Source organism: Macaca nemestrina, chromosome 14 (assembly GCF_043159975.1).
Source record: "Macaca nemestrina isolate mMacNem1 chromosome 14, mMacNem.hap1, whole genome shotgun sequence".
Classification (NCBI taxonomy): Eukaryota; Metazoa; Chordata; class Mammalia; order Primates; family Cercopithecidae; genus Macaca; species Macaca nemestrina.
The window spans coordinates 83,130,793-83,152,474 of NC_092138.1; the positions used below are offsets into that span (position 1 = coordinate 83,130,793).

General features: G+C 41.4%; 1 protein-coding gene across 3 annotated transcripts in view; it reads left to right on the forward strand.

Moving 5' to 3' along the window:
* The window catches only part of LOC105481082 (hydroxysteroid dehydrogenase like 2), an 82,964-nt gene that overhangs the window by 39,262 nt on the left and 22,020 nt on the right, over window positions 1–21,682 (forward strand). For all 3 annotated transcript variants that reach the window (XM_071078181.1, XM_071078183.1, XM_071078182.1), the window contains exons 7-8: window positions 9,520–9,714; window positions 12,766–12,837. In XM_071078181.1, the coding sequence (XP_070934282.1) occupies window positions 9,520–9,714; window positions 12,766–12,837 (267 nt within the window). The remainder of the gene's footprint in view (window positions 1–9,519; window positions 9,715–12,765; window positions 12,838–21,682) is intronic.

Genomic DNA, 21,682 nt, shown 5'->3' on the forward strand with positions numbered 1-21,682 from the left:
TGAGCAACATGGCAGAACTCCGTCTTTACAAAAAGTAGCAGGGTGTGGTGGTGTGTGCCTGTCGTCCCAACTACTCAGGGGGCTGAGGCGGGAGGATCACCTGAGCCTTAGGAGTTCAAGGCTGCAGTGAGCCATGATCGTACCACTGCACTTCAGCCTGGGCAACAGAGTGAAACCCTGTCTCAAAGAAAAAGAAAGAAAAGAGATGTTTGGTCTTTCTGAGAGTGCCAAGCCCTAACTGTCAGACCACCAGGGAAGTTGGTTTGGCCTTTCTGAGAAGGTGACATTTGAGCATAGACTTTGACATTTGAGCATATGGTTAGTCTTAGGGGTAATACGGTTAGCCAAAGGTTATCTGAGGGAAAACCTGCAAGGCAGAGGAAGCAGCAGTGGATAGGTCCTGTGGACTAGTATGACTGGCATGATGCAAGAGCAGGGAGAAGACCATTGTCGCCAGAGTGAGGGGAGAGGAGTAGAAAATGAGATGATGTCCATAAGGAAATGGGGGTCAGATGTTATAGGCCCTTGCCAAGACTTGGTCTTAGATTACTCTGGGTGAAATGAGGAGCTGTTTCAGGATTTCAAGCAGAGAAGGGACCTGATCAAACCTAAATGTTTAAAAAACCTCTCTGGCTGTTCTGATGAGCCTTGATTCCTTTTTTTTTTTTTGAGACGGAGTCTCACTCAGTCACCCAGGCTGGAGTACAGTGGCATGATCTCGGCTCACTGCAAGCTCTGCCTACTGGGTTCACGCCATTCTCCTGCCTCAGCCTCCCGAGTAGCTGGGACTACAGGTGCTGGCCACCTCGCCCGGCTAATTTTTTGTATTTTTAGTAGAGATGGGGTTTCACCGTGTTAGCCAAGATGGTCTCGATCTCCTGACCTCGTGATCCACCTGTTTCGACCTCCCAAAGTGCTGGGATTACAGGCGTCAACCACTGTGCTCAGCCAAGCCTAGATTCTTGAGAGGCAAAGGGGGGAACAGTTGGGAGGCTATTGCAGGAAGTGAGGCACAGATTTTGGTGGCTGTGACCAGGATGACAGCAGTAAAGGTGGTGGAGAGTGGCCAGATTCTGATATATTTTCAAGGTAGAACCAACAATATCTGCTGATGGATTGCCTTTGGGACGTGAGAGAAAGAGTCAAGGGTGACTCCAAGATTTCTGGAAAATAGCCAGGTGCGGTGGCTCACATCTGTAATCCCAGCACTTTGGGGAGGCCCAGGTGGATGAATCACCTGAGGTCAAGAGTTCAAGACCAGCCTGGCCAACATGGTGAAACCTCATCTCTACTAAAAATACAAAAAATTAGCCTGGCTTAGTGATGCGTGCCTGTAGTCCCATCCACTCAGGAGGCTGAGGCAGGAGAATTGCTTGAACCTGGGAGGTGGAGGTTACAGTGAGCTGAGATCACGCCAGTGCACTCCAGCCTGGGTGAGAGAGTGAGACTCCAACTCAAAAAAAAAAAAAAAAAATTAAATTAAAAAAATAAAGATTTCTGGCTTGAGTTACTAGGACGGTGGAGACTATCTCCATCTCAGGAATTGAGATGGAGAAAGCTGCACGTAGAGCAGATGGAGGGCAAGCTTAGGAATTCAGTGTGGGGTGTTGTGTTTGAACACCCAAGCGGGGACAGTCATTAGACAGCAGGGCTTGTGAATAGGGGTCAGGAGAGTGGTCCAGGCTGGAGATAAAAATCTGTGGGTTATCAACATATAGAAGGCATTAAAAGCCACAAAACTACACGATACCATCTAGGCAGTGAGAAGAAGAGAAAGGACCATTGCCCATTTCAACATTGAAAGGTTGGCAAGAAGAGGAAGACCCACATAGGAGAGTAAAGTAGGAAGAAACCCAGAGGAGATGAAAGCTGGCTGAAGAAACTGTTCCAAGGAGAATGGGGAGTGATACAGTTTGGATGTTGTCTCCACCTAAATCTCATGTCAAAATGTCATCCCCAGTGTTGGAGGTGGGGTCTGGTGGGAGCTGATTGGATCATGGGGACAGCTTTCTCATGAACGGTTTAGCACCATCCTCCTTGGTACTGCCCTCACCATAGTGAGCAAGTTCTTATCTGGTTTTTAAAAGTATGTAGCACACCCCCTCGCTCTCTTGTTCCTCCTTTAGCCATGTGATGTGCCTGCTCCTTCTTCACCTTCCGCCATGAGTACAAGCTCCCCAAGGCCTCCCCAGAAGCCAAGTGATGTTGGAGCCATGCTTGTACAGCATGCAGAACTGTGAGCCACTTAAACCTCTTTTAAAAATTACCCAGTCTTGGCCGGGCGAGGTGGCTCAAGCCTGTAATCCCAGCACTTTGGGAGGCCGAGACGGGCGGATCACGAGGTCAGGAGATCGAGACCATCCTGGCTAACACAGTGAAACCCCGTCTCTACTAAAAATACAAAAAAAAAAAACTTAGCCGGGCGAGGTGGCAGGCGCCTGTAGTCCCAGCTACTCGGGAGGCTGAGGCAGGAGAATGGCGTGAACCCGGGAGGCGGAGCTTGCAGTGAGCTGAGATCCGGCCACTGCACTCCAGCCTGGGTGACAGAGCGAGACTCCGTCTCAAAAAAAAAAAAAAAAAAAAAAAAATTACCCAGTCTCAGGTATTTCTTTTTTTTTTCTTTTTTTTTTTTTTTTTGAGACGGAGTCTTACTCTGTTGCCCAGGCTGGACTGGAGCGCAGTGGCTCGATCTCAGCTCACTGCAACCTCTGCCTCCCAGGTTCAGGTGATTCTCCTGCTTCAGCCTCCCGAGTAGCTGGGATTACAGGCGTGCACCACCACACCTGGCTAAGTTTTTTGTATTATTAGTAGAGACGGGGTTTCACCATGTTGGCTAGGCTGGTCTTGAACTCCTGACCTCAAGTGATCCACCCACCTCGGCCTCCCAAAGTGCTGGGATTACAGCCGTGCCCAGCCTAGGTATTTCTTTATAGTAATGCGAGAACAGACTAATATAGGGAGTGATCAATTGTGTCAGATTATGCTGATAGTTCTTACAAAATGGGACTGATCATCGGGTTTAGTAGTCTGTACATCTTCACATCACTTACAGCAATTGTAATTATTAACTTATAATTATGGTTATTTAATGTCTTCTTTACTAGAATGAAAACTTCTTGAGGATAGGGACAGTGTTTGCTTTGTTCGTTTTATTGTAGTCATTGTAGATAAATATTTGATGACATTCAATAAATATTTGATGAGTGAGTAAATGAGTGAATGAATGTGCAATATGATTACCTTCTGCCTGGCTCCAAAATATTGTGGACAAAGCTTATATAACAGGCAGAATGTTCTGTATCAGGGAATATAGAGGGCATTATCAGGATCAGCAGGAAAAATCAGCTCATTGCTGAGATCTTTGCTTTAGCTTCAAGATATTCATTTTAGAAGGTTTACTAGACATCTTGGAGCCAGTGATGTTACTTGGTGCTAGACTTGATGACACACTAAATCCAATTTACAGTCATGTTCCTTGTGGTGCATGGTATGATGAATTATGTACTGGGTATTGTTTTTTATTTTTTATTTTTTGAGACAGAATCTTGCTCTGTCACCCAGGCTGGAATGCAGTGGCGCCATCTTGGCTCACTGAAACCTCTGATTCCTGAGTTCAAGTGATTCTCCTGCCTCAGCCTCCCAAGTAGGTGGGACTACAGGCACGCACCACCACGCCCAGCTAATTTTTGTATTTTTTTTTTTTTTAGTACAGACGGGTTTTACCACATTGGCGAGGGTGCTCTGGAACTCCTGACCTCAAGTGATCCACCCTCCTCGGCCTCTCAAAGTGCTGGGATTACAGGTGTGATCCACCGTGCCTGGCCTACAGGGTGCTTTTGAGACATAGTAGCTCAGGATAAATGATCAGAGAGGTAGATTTTCAAAAGTAGGTAAACAATTGAAAAGAGATCTCAAGGGGATGTTGGAATGTTTCAGAAAGGAGAACTGGGAAAGACATTTCTCAGCAGAGGGAGCGATGCATGCAAAGATTGCAGTTTGGGAAAATACTGTCTGTGCGGTGGAACTACAAGGCTGGTGTATGTATGATAGGGTGTGGGCTTGTTATTTCCTACTGAACTTGAGCAACTCAAGTTTTGCAGGTTGACTGGAATGTTGGGTGAGTGTGAGGGTGTGGGGAAGATGGATGAGATGGATGGTCTTGTCTGCCAAGTTTAGGAGCTTGAGTTGTAACCTGTATTCAGTGGAGAGCCACTGAAGACTTAAAAGCAGAAGATTAATAATAAACTAGGGAAAATAGTAGCACTGAAGTAATATGGTTGTTGATGAGGTTTAGGAAGTTTAATCTGGCATCTGAATATAGGATGGCTTGTAAGATTATAGAGAGAAGAGGCAGGAAAGCTAGCTAGAATATTACATTATTCATGAGTGAGGCAATGAAAATGGAGGGGTGAAAATGGACTTGAGAGGGTGGCCAGGCTCTTGGCTGTTTGTGAGGCCTCTATTTAAAGGAAAACACGCATCTCCTCATCTTAGATGACAGCGTAGAGTGACTCTCTTTATGTCAGCTGGAACCAGAAGTAATCTCCCAACATTATTGCCTTTCAAGAAAAAAGAGATTTATTGTGCTTAACGGAGTGAGTACAGTGTAACATATATTATCCTCAATCACAGCAGTGTCCTGGTCTGCCGCTTGGCTTTTCAGCTGCGTGCTCTTCTCAACAACACTGACTTCGTTGCTCCTCCTGGGTTTAGCACTTTCACCCTGCTGAATTCAGCACATCCAGAGAAAGGATCAGAGGGCCGGCCTCTAGTTGTTTCACAACATGGAATTTCAGGCTTCCAACTAGGTCACCTTCAGAATTGTAATTTTTTTCTTTTTATAAGACCTGTTTCATGGTTCCTGCTGAAATGGAGGGTGGAGAAGGAGAGAGGGATGATGGCTGCTATTCACAATGCGTACTCTTCTTACCTTGTGACTGGTCTGGACAAGTGTAGTAGAAGCAGGAAAGTCCACTTGTGGGTGGATTTGATTTGGGCTTGGGGTGGGGAGTCTGGGTATGGCAGCTACTGATTTGGTAATGGCTGCAGAGAGGAAGGCCGCAGAAGTATCACAGAGCAGCTGCAGACCTCTGTCACCTGGACTATATTGCAAATAGATTTGTGAACTCAGCTAACCAAGGAGGGTGAGGCGACAAGGTGGTGCCTCACCTCCTTCCTGTCTGGTGCTAGAAATCAAAACTAGTTTCTCTGTTTTTCAAGGGACCTGTTCACTGACTAGGTTAAACAGTTTATACATTTTCATTGATTCTGACATCCCCATGCTTTGTATTTGTACATCTCTAATATCTGTCTGTATCTTACAATGGATGATATATCATAGTTTAATTGGCAGCTTTTTTCTTTCCTTAGTGATCCCTAAGGTAATGGTGTGCTGTATAATCGGTGGCATCACTGGTTCAGTGGATACACACACGAGTATGTGGATATGTGTGGTGGTGGCTGACAGGTGTTAAAGAGGGGAAATAAGCTCTCTTCCCAGAGAAGGAGTCATCACGGGCAGTGCTGATGTTTTAAGCCTCATATGCACTCCATATATTTATGTGAAAGGAAATCTTTGATTGGTCTTAAGACTGTTGGTACTGTCTGTTTTCAGGCAGTAATCTCTTAGCTGTTATCAGGAGAATCAACTGGAAGCTATTAGATGTCTCTTCAGTTATCTCTTAATAAGACTTAAGTTTTAGGGTTGATGTTGTGACTCTTGTGATCCATGGTTTATCTGCTTTCATTATAAATCTTGCTTATTTTCTTTCCCAGAAATCATCAGTGAATTTCATTTGATTTATCCTACTGTTAACCTGTTTCTATCGTTATCAGTTTTTTCTAACCTGTTGGGTTAGCTTGTTGGCATTCCAAAATCTGTGTTGAGAAATACTCAATGGCCCACTTCTTGATTTTTGAGTGTCTAGTTGTACCTTCTTTGTATCTTTCCTAGAAAGATTGTTAAAGTAATGATAGGTTGGAGGAACATTTCTTATTCTATAGACACACACACATAGCATGTATATACTTACATGTGACATATTTTTATTAGACTTCTAATTTAGAATTTTTAAGGATTCTTGTGCAACTGATGTCGTTTACATGGAGACTAGGAGTGTGCATGTATGCATATCGTTTCAAAATAGATTATACTCAATTATGTGCAGGAAAGTTCTACAGTTTTCGAGAGTGAGATGATAACTGAACTCCAAGAACTTTGATTAACAAGGTATGACCCATTTAGTTGCATCATGGATGAGAGCCTGGCTCTCAAGTCAGGCTGCTGGGTGTTTGAATTTTAGCTTCTGTGACCTTGGGCAAGTTACTTAACTTCTCTGTGCTTGAGCACTCCTATCTATAAAATGGGAATAACAACAGGACCTACCTTAGGGTTCTAAGAATTAAGTAAGATAATGTATGTAAAATAGGTAATAGCATGCCTGGCACAGGGTATACTTAATGAATGGCAGGTGCTATTTTTTATTTTAGTTTATTCATTTTTAATTTTTGTGTTTTTTTGACAAGCAGATGGGGTCTCACTCTGTCACCCAGGCTGGAATGCAGTGGCACAGTCATAGCTCACTGCAGCCTCAAACTCCTAGGCTCAAGCAATCTTCCTGCCTCAGCCTCCAGAATATCTGGAATTATAGGCTCTAGCCACCACATCCAGCTGCTATTTTTTTTTTTTTTAATTAATAAAGGATCAGTTCAAGAGTGAGACCAGAGCTCTTGCTCTTGATCTGTTGGTTACGGAAAAAAATTATTTCTAGGGCTGGACATGGTGGCTCACACCTGTAATCCCAACACTTTGGGAGGCCGAGGCAGGAGGATGGCTTGAGCCCACCAGTTGGAGACCAGCCTGGGAAACATAGCAAGACCCATTTCTACAAAGAAAAAAAAAAAAAAAAAAAGCCGGGCGCAGTGGCTCACGCCTGTAATCCCAGCACTTTGGGAGGCTGAGGCCAGTGGATCACGAGGTCAGGAAATTGAGACCATCCTGGCTAACACGGTGAAACCCCGTCTCTACTAAAAATACAAAAAATTAGCCAGGCGTGGTGGCGGGGCGCCTGTAGTCCCAGCTGCTCTGGAGGCTGAGGCAGGAGAATGGCGTGAACGGGGGAGGCGGAGCTTGCGGTGAGCCGAGATCGCGGCACTGCACTCCAGCCTGGGTGACAGAGCCAGACTCCGTCTCAAAAAAAAATAAATAAATAAAAAAACTGGATGTGGTGGGAGGGTGAGGTAGGAGGATAGTTTGAGAGCCCAGGAGATCAAGGCTGCTGAGAGCCATGATCTCACCACTACCTTTGGCCTGGGTGCCAGTATGAGACCCTATCTCGGGGAAAAAAAAAAAAAAAAAAAAAAAAATTATTCCTAGTAAATGATTTTTTAGTTATGAAGTAGAAAAGTGTCTTCTAACTCAATGCTTTCAAGAAATTCCCTAAATTAATTGAACATTAAAAAAAAGGGATGTAAGTTCCACGAAGGTAGATGCCTTATGTCCGTTTTGTCAACATCTGTGTCCTTAATATCTAGAATAGCGCCTGACTTATATATAGTAAGTGCTTAATAACTATTTGTTGAGTGAATGCAAAAGGGCCAATGGCCCTTAAAAGCTACAGACATTTCATCTTATAGACCAAAATATGTAAGTTATTCTAGCATATAATAATTTAAAATTGTATTTTAACAATGTATGGAAATAAGTTTTATCTAAAGTACTAGAAACTCACAAACCTAAGTACATTTAAATAAATTGACTTTCTGTGAACCTATGAATTATGTTGGAAAATAAATAAATAAATAGACTTTTCTTGTTTGATGTAAACTAGGATATATGTAAGCAAATTGAGATGTTACTGTTGACAATGTGTAATTAATAATGTACTGTTAATTGTAGAGTTTCAAGTTACTTCATATAAGACACATAATTTTTAAAAGTACAGCTAACATAGTAAAAATTATATGCAAATATTAACAGCAGGTATCCCTAGATAGGGAAATTATAATTAATTAAGCAATTTTTCCTTTTACTTCTCTTTATTTCCTTTTTTTTTTTTTTTCCTGAGACGGAGTCTCACTCTGTCACCCAGGCTGGAGTACACTGGAGTAATTTCAGCCCATTACAACCTCTGGCTCTCAGATTCAAGCGATCCTCCTACCTCTGCCTCCCAAGTAGCTGGGACTACAGGCACTCGCCACCACGCCTGGCTAATTTTTGTATTTTTAGTAGAGATGGGGTTTCACCATGTTGACCAGGCTTGTCCCGAACTCCTGACCTCAAGTGATCCATCCACCTTGGCCTCCCACAGTGCTGGGATTACAGGCATGAGCCACCGCACCTGGCTATTTTCTAATATTTTCTACAGAACAGAGTTGTCTGAATTTAAAAAGCACCCCCCCAGAAATCCAAGCAATATTTATTGAGTGTTTTTCAAGGAACCTATTCACTGACTAGGTGAAAGAGTTTATACCATTTTCATTGATGCTGAGATGCCCATGTATTATATTTGTACATCTCCGATACCAGTCTGTATCTTACAATGAATGATATATCATAATTTAATTGGCAGCTTTTTTGTTTCCTTAGTGGTCCCTAACATAATGGTGCACTTTATAATCAGTGGCATTGTTGGTTCAGTGAATTCCCACAAGAATGTGTGCATGTGGTTGGTGGTGGCTGACAGGTGTTAAAGAGGGGAAATAAGCTCTCTTCCCAGAGAAGGAGTCATCACAGGCAGTGCTGATGTTTTAAGCCTCATATGCATTCCATATGTTTATGTGAAAGGAAATTTTGGGTATTAATACTGGTGGTACTGTCTGTTTTCAGGCAGTCATCTCTTAGCTGTTATCAAGAGAATCAATTGGAAGCTATTAGAGGTCTCTTCAGTTATTCCTTTAAAAGACATGCAAATTCTTGAGCATTCTAAATCAGAAAGTTCATTGAATTTTACTGTGAGTCTTCTGGTTTAGTCTGTAGTATAAGGCAGGGTTGCACAGAGTAAGGAACATGTGTTTTCTACCCAGTTCTCTCTGTGGAACATTTGGCAAATTCTGGGGCCGGGCTCAGTGGCTCACGCCTGTCATCCCAGCACTTTGGGAGGCCGAGGTGGATGGATCACGAGGTCAGGAGTTTGAGACCAGCCTGGCCAACATGGTGAAACCCCGTTTCTACTAAAAATACAAAAAATTTCCTGGGCGTGGTGGCGCACGCCTGTAATCCCAGCTACTCGGAAGGCTGGGTTCAATTGCTTGAACCCAGGAGGTGGAGGTTGCGGTGAGCGGAGATCACGCCATTGCACTCCTGTCTGGGCGACACAGCAAGACTGTCTCCAAAACAAAAACAAAAACAAAAAGCAAAAAAATTTGGCAAATCCCTTAAGCATTCTGGACCTTGTTTTCATCATCTGAGAAATGAAAGAATTAGCCTTGATAATTGTGAAGGGTAGTGCTTGTTACTTCCATAGTTTTATTATTTGATTTGGAGTTACGAGTGTACGTGTGTGTGTGTTTTCTCTACAGCCATACACACTGCTGCTATGGAGATGCTGGGAGGACCTGGTATCGAAAGCCAGTGTAGAAAAGTGGATATCATTGCAGATGCAGCATATTCCATTTTCCAAAAGCCAAAAAGTTTTACTGGCAACTTCGTCATTGATGAAAATATCTTAAAAGCAGAAGGAATACAAAATTTTGACATCTATGCAATTAAACCAGGTAATGCTTGTATAGTTTTTAAAAGTAACAATATGTTTTTCCATATTTTCTGCCATGAACACATCTGTTTTTTGTGTTTGTGTGATCGTAAAATGAATATGTTATTTTAAAAGCTGTCTTCCCAATGAAGGAAAAAAACCCATACCAACACAACTTAAAAAAAAAGATGAATAAAAAATAGAGGTGAGTTGAGGGCTTTTGAAGTGATATATATAAGCACAGAAAGTCAGATCAGCTACTAGCCACTTCCAAATCTCGAAATAAGAAATGAAAATTATTTTTTAAAGTTGGTCTTAAAATCACAGAGTAAAGATTTTGTTCAAGAATACGTGGTGACAGATGGTACAGTAGTGGGTTATTTATTTATTTGAGAAAGGGTCTCACTCTGTCACCCTGGCTGGAGTGTAGTGGCACGATCTCAGCTTACTGCAACCTCCACCTCCTAGGCTCAAGCAATCCTTCCACCGCAGCCTCTTGAGTAGCTGGGACTATAGGCATGTGCCACCACACCTGGTTAATTTTTATATTTGTAGATGTGGGATTTCACCATGTTGCCCAGGCTGGTCTTGAACTCCTGAGCTCAAGTGATCTGCCTGCCTTGGCCTCCTAAAGTGTTAGAATTACAGGTGTGAGCCACTGCACCTGGCCCAGTCATGAATTTTTTTGTTTAAAATAATTTATGATTGTAGACTCTGTAAATATTTGTCTCTTAAGTGCAGTCTCTTAGAGTAGCTTAATGACAGATGGTGTAGATGAGTGGGCATGGTGTAGTAAAGTGATCTGAGAAGCTTCCAGAAAGCCCTCTTTTTAAGTAACTCTCTCTCTCTGAAATCGTGGATGATAATGATAATAATGGATTTTTACCATATAGAATATGATGTATTCTAATATAGCCATGTATAGAAGTAAATTTAATTTATGGTAAAGTATATTTTAAGTATTATTCATTAAGCTGAGCTTCTAAATGACACAAACCATGTTTATATTTGTATCATCCCTGCTCATCTCTGCAGTTCCAACTGAATTAAATAGCAGATTATAGTTTTATAAAACACTCTTATATGCATTATCTATTTAGCCTGCATAACAATTCTGTAAGGGAAGTAATGCTTAGTGATTAAGAACATGGAATTTGGGAGAAGACAAGCCAGGTTCATATTGCAGCTCTGCTGCTCACTGCTATGCAGCTTTGAGCGTGTCACCCAGTTTGTCTGTCTCAGCCTTAATGTCCATATTGGTAAACTTAAGAGAACGATACATTTCATACAAGATTTTTGTAAAGACTAAATGTGATAACGTATGTTTTTGGCACAGTGCCCAGCATATAGTACACTCAGAATATTTGGTAGTTAATATTTACAAGTGGAAAAACAGGCTCAGAGAGATTGAGCCTTTGCCTAAGAGCAGATGGCTAACAGGCGGCAGAACCTGACTAGATTCGGGTCTTCTGGGTCCTGGTACCCAGGAATATAATTATTACTTTAGGTTTTAAAGACACAGTGTAATTGTGCACAAGTTTTAAAATTTTATTTAAATTAAAAATCCTATCAAGTATTGAGAACTTAGTATGACCAGATACTATGATATTAGGATACAACAAAGATGAATTCATTCCTGCCCTCCAGAAGTTTGCTTAAACTTCTGAAAAAGAGAGAGAGAGACAGGAGACTGAGGCAGGAGGCTCATTTGAGCCCAGAAGTTTGAGACCAGCCTGGGCAAAACAGCAAGACCCCATCTCAAAAAAAAAAAAAAAAAAAGAAAAGAAAAGAAAAAAAAGGAAAAGAAAGAAAGGAAAAGAAAAAGAGAGCAATTGAGATTGTTAACATCTCACTGTACTATAGTTTTGAAGGCTTTGTGGCCTTTAAATCTTCTAGTGTGCACGTGTCTTGGAGTTATCAGTGTAATTAAAACAGTTAGCCTATTTGCTAACCACAACCATTAGCTGAAAATAAGACCTAGTGGAGGCTGTGTGCAGTGGCTCACACCTGTAATCCCAGCGCCTTGGGAGGCCAAGGCCGGCAGATCACTTGAGCCAAAGAGTTCAAGACCATACTGGGCAACATGGCAAAACCCTCTGTCTATAAAAAATAAAAATGAGTGGTCGGGTGCCATGGCTCATGCCCATAATCCCAGCACATTGGGAAACCGAGGTGGGTGGATATCCTGAGGTCAGGAGTTCGAGACCGGCCTGACCAATATGGGGAAACTCTGTCTCTACTAGAAATACAAAAATTAGCCAGGCCTGGTGGTGGGCACCTGTAATCCCAGCTACTTGGGAAGCTGAGGCAGGAGGATTCCTTGAACCTGGGAGGCAGAGGGTGCAATGAGCCGAGATTGTGCCACTGTACTCAAGCCTGGGTGACAGAGCGAGACTCCATCTCAATAAATAAATAAATAAATAAATATTAGCTGGATATGGTGGCTTGCACCTGTGGTCCCAGTTACTTGGGAGGCTGAGGGAGGAGGATCACTGGATCCCACGAGGTGGAGGTTGCAGTGAGCCAAGATCGTGCCACTGCACTCCAGCCTGGGTGACAGTGAGACCCTGTGTCAATAATAATAATAATAACCCAGTGGAATGGATGGAATAGGATAGCTTAGTTTTCATGATGATGGAGTGAGAGGAAGAGGGAGAGAGAGAAGAGACCCAAATGCACTAATGCTGAGAAGAAAGTCCTTCTTAAGAAGGGGCCCTCTGCTCTTAGGAGGGCAGGTAAGAAATGAGTCCTGAGCACTTTGGAAGAATGTGGGCCAGAAGAGCAGTGTAGGATGAGAAGGGCAAAGGTTCCTGGGAGAGCAGGTAAAGGCTTTACAGAACAGGTGATCTTTTGGGGATTAAATCTTGAAGATAAAATTTATCAGAGGAGAGGAGGATAACTGAATTATGAGAAAATTAATTGAATGAAGATCAGGTCATTCGCAGTTCTCACGGAGGCCTTTTCTGTTGCACCAGAATGATTTTTAATGAAATAGATATGTTTACTAAACAGATGTTAAAATCTTAGTATGTTGTAGTTACATTAACCTAATGGTTTGGGGTCAATTTTTCAGGTCATCCTTTGCAACCAGATTTCTTCTTAGATGAATACCCAGAAGCAGTTAGTAAGAAAATGGAATCAACTGGTAAGATCTAGACTATATTTTATGTTAGAAAATATAAATCCTAACTTACGTATTTCTTCCAAAATATGGAATTGATCCTATAACAGTGACATTTCTGCCTTCTGTTTTTAAACTATTTTGTAATTTAAAGTAAACAAGTAATGTGAGCTCTCAGTTAATTCTAGTAAAGAAGGTTATTTTGTTCATCTACCACTAAGAAGTTTTAATAAGGCTGGGCACAATGGCTCATACCTGTAATCCCAGCACTTTTGAGGCGAATGGATCACTTGAGTCCAGGAGTTTGCGACAAGCTTGGGCAACATGGCAAAACCCCATGTCTACAAAAAAATAAACTGGGCGTGGTGGCACGAGACTGTAGTCCCAGCTACTCAGGAGGCTGAGCCTGGGAAGTTGAAGCTTCAGTGAGCCATGATCGTGCCACTGCACTCTAGCCTGGGTGACAGAGCAAGACCCTGTCTCAAAAAAAAAAAAAAAAAAAAGAAGGAGTTATTAATATATTCTTTGCATTTGGTCAAAAAAAGGTCTGAAAAAACTTTTTTTTCAGGTTTTATTTATTTTCTTTTGCACTGTCTTTAGGTATTTCATGTTGATACGTTATTTTGAGGAAAAGTGTGTCATATATCAAATACATCTAACACCATTTCCACAGTTTGTGTTATGTGACGATTTTATGGAAGAAATCAACTTCAGAGGAGGTTCGGGTTTTACTTTGTTTTGTTTCTGTAATTCAGAAACAACAGTGCCCTTGAATTGGTCCAGAGTTTACATTTTAGACTTTGTGTTCTGACATTTTGCCAGTGGCTCACTTAAAGAAGAAACACTTTAATGAATACCTGTGGGAAGAATTTCTCTCCTGGTTTACTAATAAGAATGGCTGTGCTTCTTATGGGCCCTTACCTTATTTTTATCTTATAGATGCTGTGATGCTCATCGATTTTGTTTTTTTTTTTTTTTAGAAGTCTGATAGAAAATATAGGGATGAATTTCCTTGATACCGTTAGCAAATCTGTGGCACCTTACTGCAGTGCATTTTAGTGCCAAACCTTATTTCCAGCTTTCCTTTATTTATTCTTTATTATTTATCTTTTCTTTTTCCAAATTTTTGTGGTAATTAAAAAAAATTACTTAGGTAATAAAAAGGACTTTTTTGTATTATAGACAATTTAAAACAATAGAAAGGAAAATAGTTACTCATAATCCTACTACCCAGAGTATTAAAACCAGGAAAGACAAGATTCTCAGTCTTTTTCTCAAAAGGCCTCTTACAGAATGGTGGAAAATTATCAAAGTCTGGAAGAGTCTGGTCTTCAAGTTAGTTAAGTCCAAAACTCTGATTTTTGCCCAGCGCCCTAAGGTTGGATCTGTCTTTTAGAAGAAGGCATGCATGAACTGAGCTCATTTAAATTCCAAATTTTAAATAATAACCATTTATTGATCAAGTATATTCATTTTGTTTATTCAACAACTATTTACTGGACACCTACTATGTGCCAAACACTGTGCTAAGTACTTTGCATGCATTGTCCTGTTTAACACTATTAATCCCCAAGACAGATACTACCCTCATTTTATAGCTGCGATTGCACAGCCAGCAGGTGGCAGAACTAAGATTTAAACTTGTATTTCTGTGATTCCAAAGCCCATGTCTTTAACCAGTAAACTTAAATGGCTTTCCTAACACTTGAATACTTAGTCTTATAAATTTAAGCATATTCTTAGTCTGGGCAACATGGTGAGGCCCCATCTCTACAAAAAATAAAAAAAATTAGCTGGGCATGGTGGCACATGCCTGTAGTCTCAGCTACTCAGGAGACTGAAGCAGGAGGATCCCTTGAGCTCAAGAGTTTGAGGCTGCAGTGAGCTATGATTGAGCTATAGCACTCCAGCCTGGGCAACAGAGCAAGACCCTGTCTCAAATAAATACATAAATTAGCACATTCTTTCCCGTGATAATCCAATTTATTAATTTATAACAAGGAGTTGCCATCTCATAGGTTAAACATGTAGGTGCTTGATCAGCACATTCTTTTCCTTTGGATATAATTACACATGAAACAGAATCATAGTCAGAAGGTCATTTAGTGACCATGGAATCAGAACAAGGGGGTTAGACAGGTAGAGTGTAAAATCAGTGTTTACTGGCATCAGGCTTTGATAGGGATAACTTTGCCTATAGCCATCTCCACAGAAGCAATGCTCTCACCCTTAAGGTCAGAAGACTCAAATTCCTTTGGCTAACTTCCCCCACCTAATGCTGCGGGAGCATTTACTTTTGTAGTTCTCTTTTTTTGATTCTGTGTGGTTCAGTCGATAGCAATTTTACTTGACCTTTTCTGTAGGTATATTATTATAGTCATATAGATAGTAGCCTGGGCTATAAGTTACCTCTTTCAGTTTATTTCTTATGTCCTCTCATAGTTCAACTCTCTGAGAACTATGGTGTATCCCTTGTTTCCAAAGGGGGAGAGGTTCACCCTAATGTTGCACCCACAACTTAGAATAACCTGTTACCATTTCATTATACCTTTTCCAGTATTTGTCCTGTGTATGTTAGCTCTTATATATGTAATTATTATAAACAGTGTACATAGTTTTAAATTGATTTTTTCTTTCTTCCTATCTTAAAAGCAATATCAACCAGGCATAGTGGCTCATGCCTGTAGTCCCAGCACTTTGGGAGGCTGAGGTGGGAGGATTGCTTGAGCCCAGGAGTTCAAAAGTAGTCTGGACAACATGGCGAAACCTTGTCTCTACAAAAAGTACAAAAATTAGCTGGGTGTGATGGTGCATGCCTGTAGTCCCAGCGACTTGGGAGGCTGAGGTGGGAGGATCACTTGAGTTCAGGAGTTTGAGGTTGCAGTGAGCTATGATCAAGCCAGTGAACTCCAGCCTGTGTGAGAGAGTGAGAACCTGTCTCAAAAAACAAACAAACAAAAAACACAATACCATTATTTCTTCATTGATTCCCCCCACCCCTACTCTCCACTGGAACACAGGGAGCCCACTCAGTCTTTTTTTTTTTTTTTTGACTTTCAGCTTATTCTTATTTTTATTTTTCATTTGTTTTAGAGACTGGGTCTCACCCTGTCGCCCAAGCTGGAGTGCAGTGGCTCGATCATAGCCCACTGCAGCCCTCAAAGTCCTGGACTTAAACAATCCTCTCACCTCAGCCTCCCCAATAGCTGGGAGTAGAGGTGCATGCCACCACGCCCAGCTAATTTTTAAATTTTTTGTAAAGAGGGGATCTTATTAGATTGCCCAGGCTGGTCTCAAACTCCTGGCCTCAAACAATCATCCTGCCTCGGCCTCCCAACGTGCTGGGATTACAGGCATGAGCTATGGCGCTGGGCCTGTTTTCCTTCAGTTACAGTTTTAATTGCTTCTGTTCCATTTGTTCTTGATTCTCAGAAACACTTATTCTTACCCTGGCTCCCCTTACCCTTTCCCTGTAGTTAGCACCACTTCTCATTGGTTCCGGCTTTCTCTTCTGTATTCTGGAGACCTTTTAAAGTTTGTCCTCTATTAAAAAGGACAGTCTGATAAGATGTTCTATAGCTTAGTTTCTCTTCCATATTGTCTCGAATGGTTATTTTAATTTGCTATGGTGCTTATATTTCTCTCACTTCCTCTTTCATTTTATCCTATTGTCTTTTCATCTCAGCCAGTTACATATAACTTTCTGTCCCTGTTTCATATAGGTTTTTTTTAAGGCTTTATTTATTTAATTTTTTGAGAGTCTCTCTCTGTTGCCCACGCTGGAGTGCAGTGGCATGATCTTGGCTCACTGCAACCTCCACCTCCCAGTTTCAAGCAATTCTCCTCCCTCAGCCTTGCTAGTAACTGGGATTACATGGGTGTGCCACCACGCCTGGCTAATTTTGTATTTTTAGTAGAGATGGGGTTTCGCCACATTGGCCAGGCTGGTCTCAAACTTCTGACCTCAGGTGATCTGCCCACCTTGGCCTCCCAAAGTGCTGGGATTACAGGCATGAGCCACTGTGCCTGGCCAAAGCTTTATTTTTTCGAGAGCAGTTTTAGATTCAGAGCAAAACTGAGAGGAAGGTATAGAAATATCCCATATACCCGCCTGCCCCCACACATGCATAACCTCCTTCCTTAGCAGCATCCTCTACCAGAGTGGCACATTTGTCACAACTGATGAATCTGTATTGACACATCATAATGATATAGTTTCCATGTGGAAGAATTCTTGTAAGTTAGTTTTAGATCTTGCTCTTCAGAGTAGCCTCCATTGCCTTGTGGCATATTATTTTTTTCATAGGCATCAGGTTATTTTTTTTCCATTAATTCTTCCTCATAGTAGGAGGTATCTCTAGAGCTAGTGTAGTCAAAGGCAGGAATGTGTAGGTTGCTTTTGGCTCCACTCCCTGTCCATATGGAGGAATTCCTTTTTCTGAGCTGTAGTTTCAAATGTAGCACCTGTTGGGCAAATAGCTCAGGCCAGTGTGCAAGGCTGACATGTGACCTTCCTTTACTTCCTCTGTTTCAAACTACTCTCCAGGCCTGGCTCAGTGGCTAAAGCCTATAATCCCAGCACTTTGGGAGGCTGTGGTGGGAGGATCGCCTGAGGCCAGGAGTTCTAGATGAGCCTGAGCAATATAGCAATAGCAAGATCCCATTTCTACAAAAAACTTTTAACAATAGCCAGGCGTGGTGGTACGTACCTGTAGTCTCAGGTACTTGGGAGGCTGAGGCAGGAGGATCACTTGAACCCAGGAGTTCAAGGTTGCAGCGAGCTGTGATTGTGCCATTGCACTCCAGCCCGGGTGACAGAGGGAGATCCTATCTCAAAAACAACATGAAACACAACAAAAACACAAAAACTACTCTCTCCTGCAATGCTCTGCTGCCAAGGTTCTTCCCCTCCCCATCCTTGTCAGCCATGCCTTGGGGCATGTACTTCCCAGGATGCTGCACTGCAGGACTCCCCTACTGTCTGCTTATCTTATTTGGGAGCTACAAGCTTTGGAACTGGATTTGAAAGATGCGGATGAGGAATCATATACAGTGTGTCTTGAAAAGTAGCGTGTGTAAAACAGAGAGGCAGCTCCTGATCTTAGTTGGTACAAGCCCAGAGTCTGATCCAGCGCGAGCCTCTCTTCTTTGTTCGGGTGGGCACAGGTATTCTTTCTTTGAGATCTTTCATGAGGGAAAGCACAGGAGACCGGTCTTTCTGAGGCTGACTCAGTGTACCTTAGAGCTGCTGAACCTCTCCTCCGAGATTCAGATAATAGATTGTGTATCAGTCTAGGTGATGTTCAGTATTTCCCCTTTTTTGTGTGTGTGCATTTTTATATTTATTCAGGGTGAAGTTAGGAGAGCCTGTGTCAGGGACTACCAGCCATGTGTCATCTTCTTTTGTGTACTGGAATTCTATAAATATTTCTTTCCCATTCCGGCTTACATTTTTGTAGTCTGATGGCTGCACCTTTAAAATCTATCATTGGTTTGTTGTTTTTGTCTCCTGAAGTTTTTTTTTTTTCTCTTGTGCAAACTCATCATGTTTACGTCTCAATAATCCAGGTGATAAATTATGCAATTTATCTCTTGGCAAATGTCTTTCAGGGATAAACTAAAGTTTTTGCTGCAATCTCCTTGGCACTTCATATGTAGATGATATACCTTGACTAATATACAAATCACCTGAAGTAGTTACCCACTAGGAAGGGAGGGGTTCCAGCAGTTATTTATATGACAGACTCAGTTCTCTCTGGTGTAACTGCTAAGACAAAACACATGACCTGCCTTTGGAAACATGAAGGAACCGTGTGTCTTCGCTGCCCTTGCTTTAGCAGCCTTTGCTTGGTCAACTTCTGGTGAGTTTCACATCTCAGCACTGTGCTCAGCTTTTATGTTGGCTATATAAAAAATTAGATTGCTAAACATAGAAGAAAATGTTGAGGACATATTTATTACTCAGTGGATAAAATTGCAGGCTCTGGAGTCAGACTGCCTGGATTTAATCTTGAATTCCATTTGTTTTTATTAAACAAATTGAAATGCTTTCTGGAACAAGGCAAGTTAAAAATAAAAAGGGGGAAATTAACTTTTGTATGTTCTGTATCTGGTCACCATCATGAGCTTTTTGTTGTTGTTTTTAAAGACATCTAATAGTTTCTGAGAGAGAGTGAGTACTCATTGAAAGCATAGACTTCGGAGTAAGACAAATATGGGTTCAAATCCGGTGCCTGCCACTTACATCTGTCATTTTGGGCACATCACTTCAGTTCTCTGAAACAGTTTTGTCACCTCTTGCTTTCCTTGTGTAATTATTGTGAGGAATAAGAGTGATAGTACATCATATTGTACATTTGATGCAGGAAGCCCCTATAACTATTGGTTGCTGTAGTTATTATTAATTACCTTGGATTTTCTACATGGTAAAACTTCTTGTCTGCAAATAATAATATCTTTGAAGGATTATTTCTGGCATATATCTTAATACACTGACTTGAACTTCCACGAGTTCTTTAAAACTATTTTATTTTAATTATCCTTATTTTATTCTTAATTTTAATTAGAAAAATCTTCAGATTTTACCATAAGGTGTTAACATTTCTATAAGATGGATATTTTTTAAATCAGAGAAGTTAGATTGGTATCTACTTTTTTTAGTGTAATAAACTTGTTACATTTTAAATATGTTAAATGGGTAATGTTCTCTTTCTGTGCTCTTTCTTCCTTTCTTCTTTCCTTTCTTTCTTTCCTTTTTTTTTTTTTTTTATTGAGATGGAGTCCGTTCTGTTGCCCAGGCTGGATGCAGTGGCGTTTTCTTGGCTCACTGCAACCTGAGCCGTCTGGGTTCAAGCGATTCTCCTGCCTCAGCCTCTTGAGTAGCTGGGATTACAGGCTCGCGCCACCATGCCCGGCTAATTTTATTTTTATTTTTTTATTTTTAGTAGAGACAGGGTTTCACTGTGTTAGCCAGGATGGTCTCAACCTCCTAACCTTGTGATCCACCTGCCTTGACCTCCCAAAAGTGCTGAGATTACAGGCATGAGCCACCACACCCGGCCTTTTTCTATGCTCTCTTCTTTGAAGGTTTGAAATACCTACTAAGTCATTTGGGTCTCTTCTGAAGTTATTTCTTTCAGAACCTTTATTTTATTCAATTATAGGCTTTTTAAAACATAAAAAAACCAAAATTATCCATTTGAAGTTTCAAAATCTATTTAAGAGTTGACATGTAGTATTTCACTTACACAGTTTTTTAAAGTTTTCAAACTGTTTTATCTCTTTCCTTTGTTTTTTTTTTTTTCTTTTGAGAAAAAGTCTCACTCTGTCACCCAGGCTGGAGTGCAGTGGTGCTATCTTGACTCACTGCAACCCCCACCTCCCAGGTTCAAGGAATTCTCGTGCCTCAGCCTCCTGAGTAGCTGGGATTACAGGCACCCGCCACCATGCCCAGCTAATTTTTGTATTTTTAGTAGAGACAGGGTTTCACCATGTTGGTCAGGCTGTTCTCAAACTCCTGACCTCAGGTGATCCACCCACCTCAGCCTCCCAAAGTGCTAGGATTACAGGTATGAGCCTCTGCACCTGGCCTCTTTCCTCTGTTTTAAAAATTATTTTTCTTTTTTCTTGATCAGTTGCTTATTTTATAGTATCTTATTTTTTTTTCTCAAAAGCACCAGATTTTAAATTTTATTTCATGTTTAATTCTACAGGTTTTCTCTTTTCTGATTCATTATCCTTTTAAAAACAACTTGAGATATAACTTACATACACCAAAAAATTCACCATTTTAGGCCGGGCACGGTGGCTCATGCCTGTATCCTAGCACTTTGGGAGGCTGAGGCAGGCGGATTGTCTGAGCTCAGGAGTTCAGCCTGGGCAACAGGCGAAATCCTGTCTCTACTAAAAATACAAAAAATTAGCTGGGTGTGGTGGTGCACGTCTGTAATTCCAGTTACTCGGGAGGCTGAGGCAGGAGAATCACTTGAGCCTGGGAGGTGGAGGTTGCAGTGAGCCAAAATCATGTCACTGCACTCCAGATGGGGCGACAGAGTGAAGCTCTGTTTAAAAAAAAAAAAAAAAAAATTCACCATTTGAAAGTGTCTAATGATTTTTAGCATCTTCCCAGAATTGTGCAACCATCTGATACCTCACTTTTTTTACTTTTGCTTTATTGTTTTCTCCTTTCTTTGAGGTCGGTTTTGTTCCTGTTCTTACTTGTTGGGCTAATACTTTATTGTTATTTCTTTTAAAATAATGAAATAAAGTTTGTGCATTTATCCCCTTAACATAGTTTTGGCTACAGCCAATCAATTTTGTTATATACTTTACTCAATTTTGATAGCATTTTAAATTAGTCTGTATAGAAAAACTTAGTATGGGCAGGATGTAGGGGCTCACACCTGTAATCCTAACACTGTGGGAGATAGAGGCGGGATGATCACTTGAGGACAGGAGTTCAAGACCAGCCTGGGCAACATAGCGAGACCCTATCGCTACAAATAGAAAAAATTTAAAACATTAAAAATTAAAAACATTTTTGAAAAGAAAAGCTTAATACAGAAGTATAAAAAAGTATAGAACAGGCCAGGTGCAGTGGCTCACACCTGTAATCCCAGCACTTTGGGAGGCTGAGGTGAGCGAATCGCCTGAGGTCGGGAGTTTGAGACCAGCCTGGTCAACACGGTGAAACCCTGTCTCAAATAAAAACACAAAATTAGTTGGGTGCAGTGGTATGTGCCTGTAATCCCAGCTACTTGGGAGGCTGAGGCACCAGAATCGCTTGACCCTGGGAGATGGAGATTGCAGTGGGCTGAGATCACGCCACTGCACTCCAGCCTGGGTGACACAGCAAGACTCTGTCTCAAAA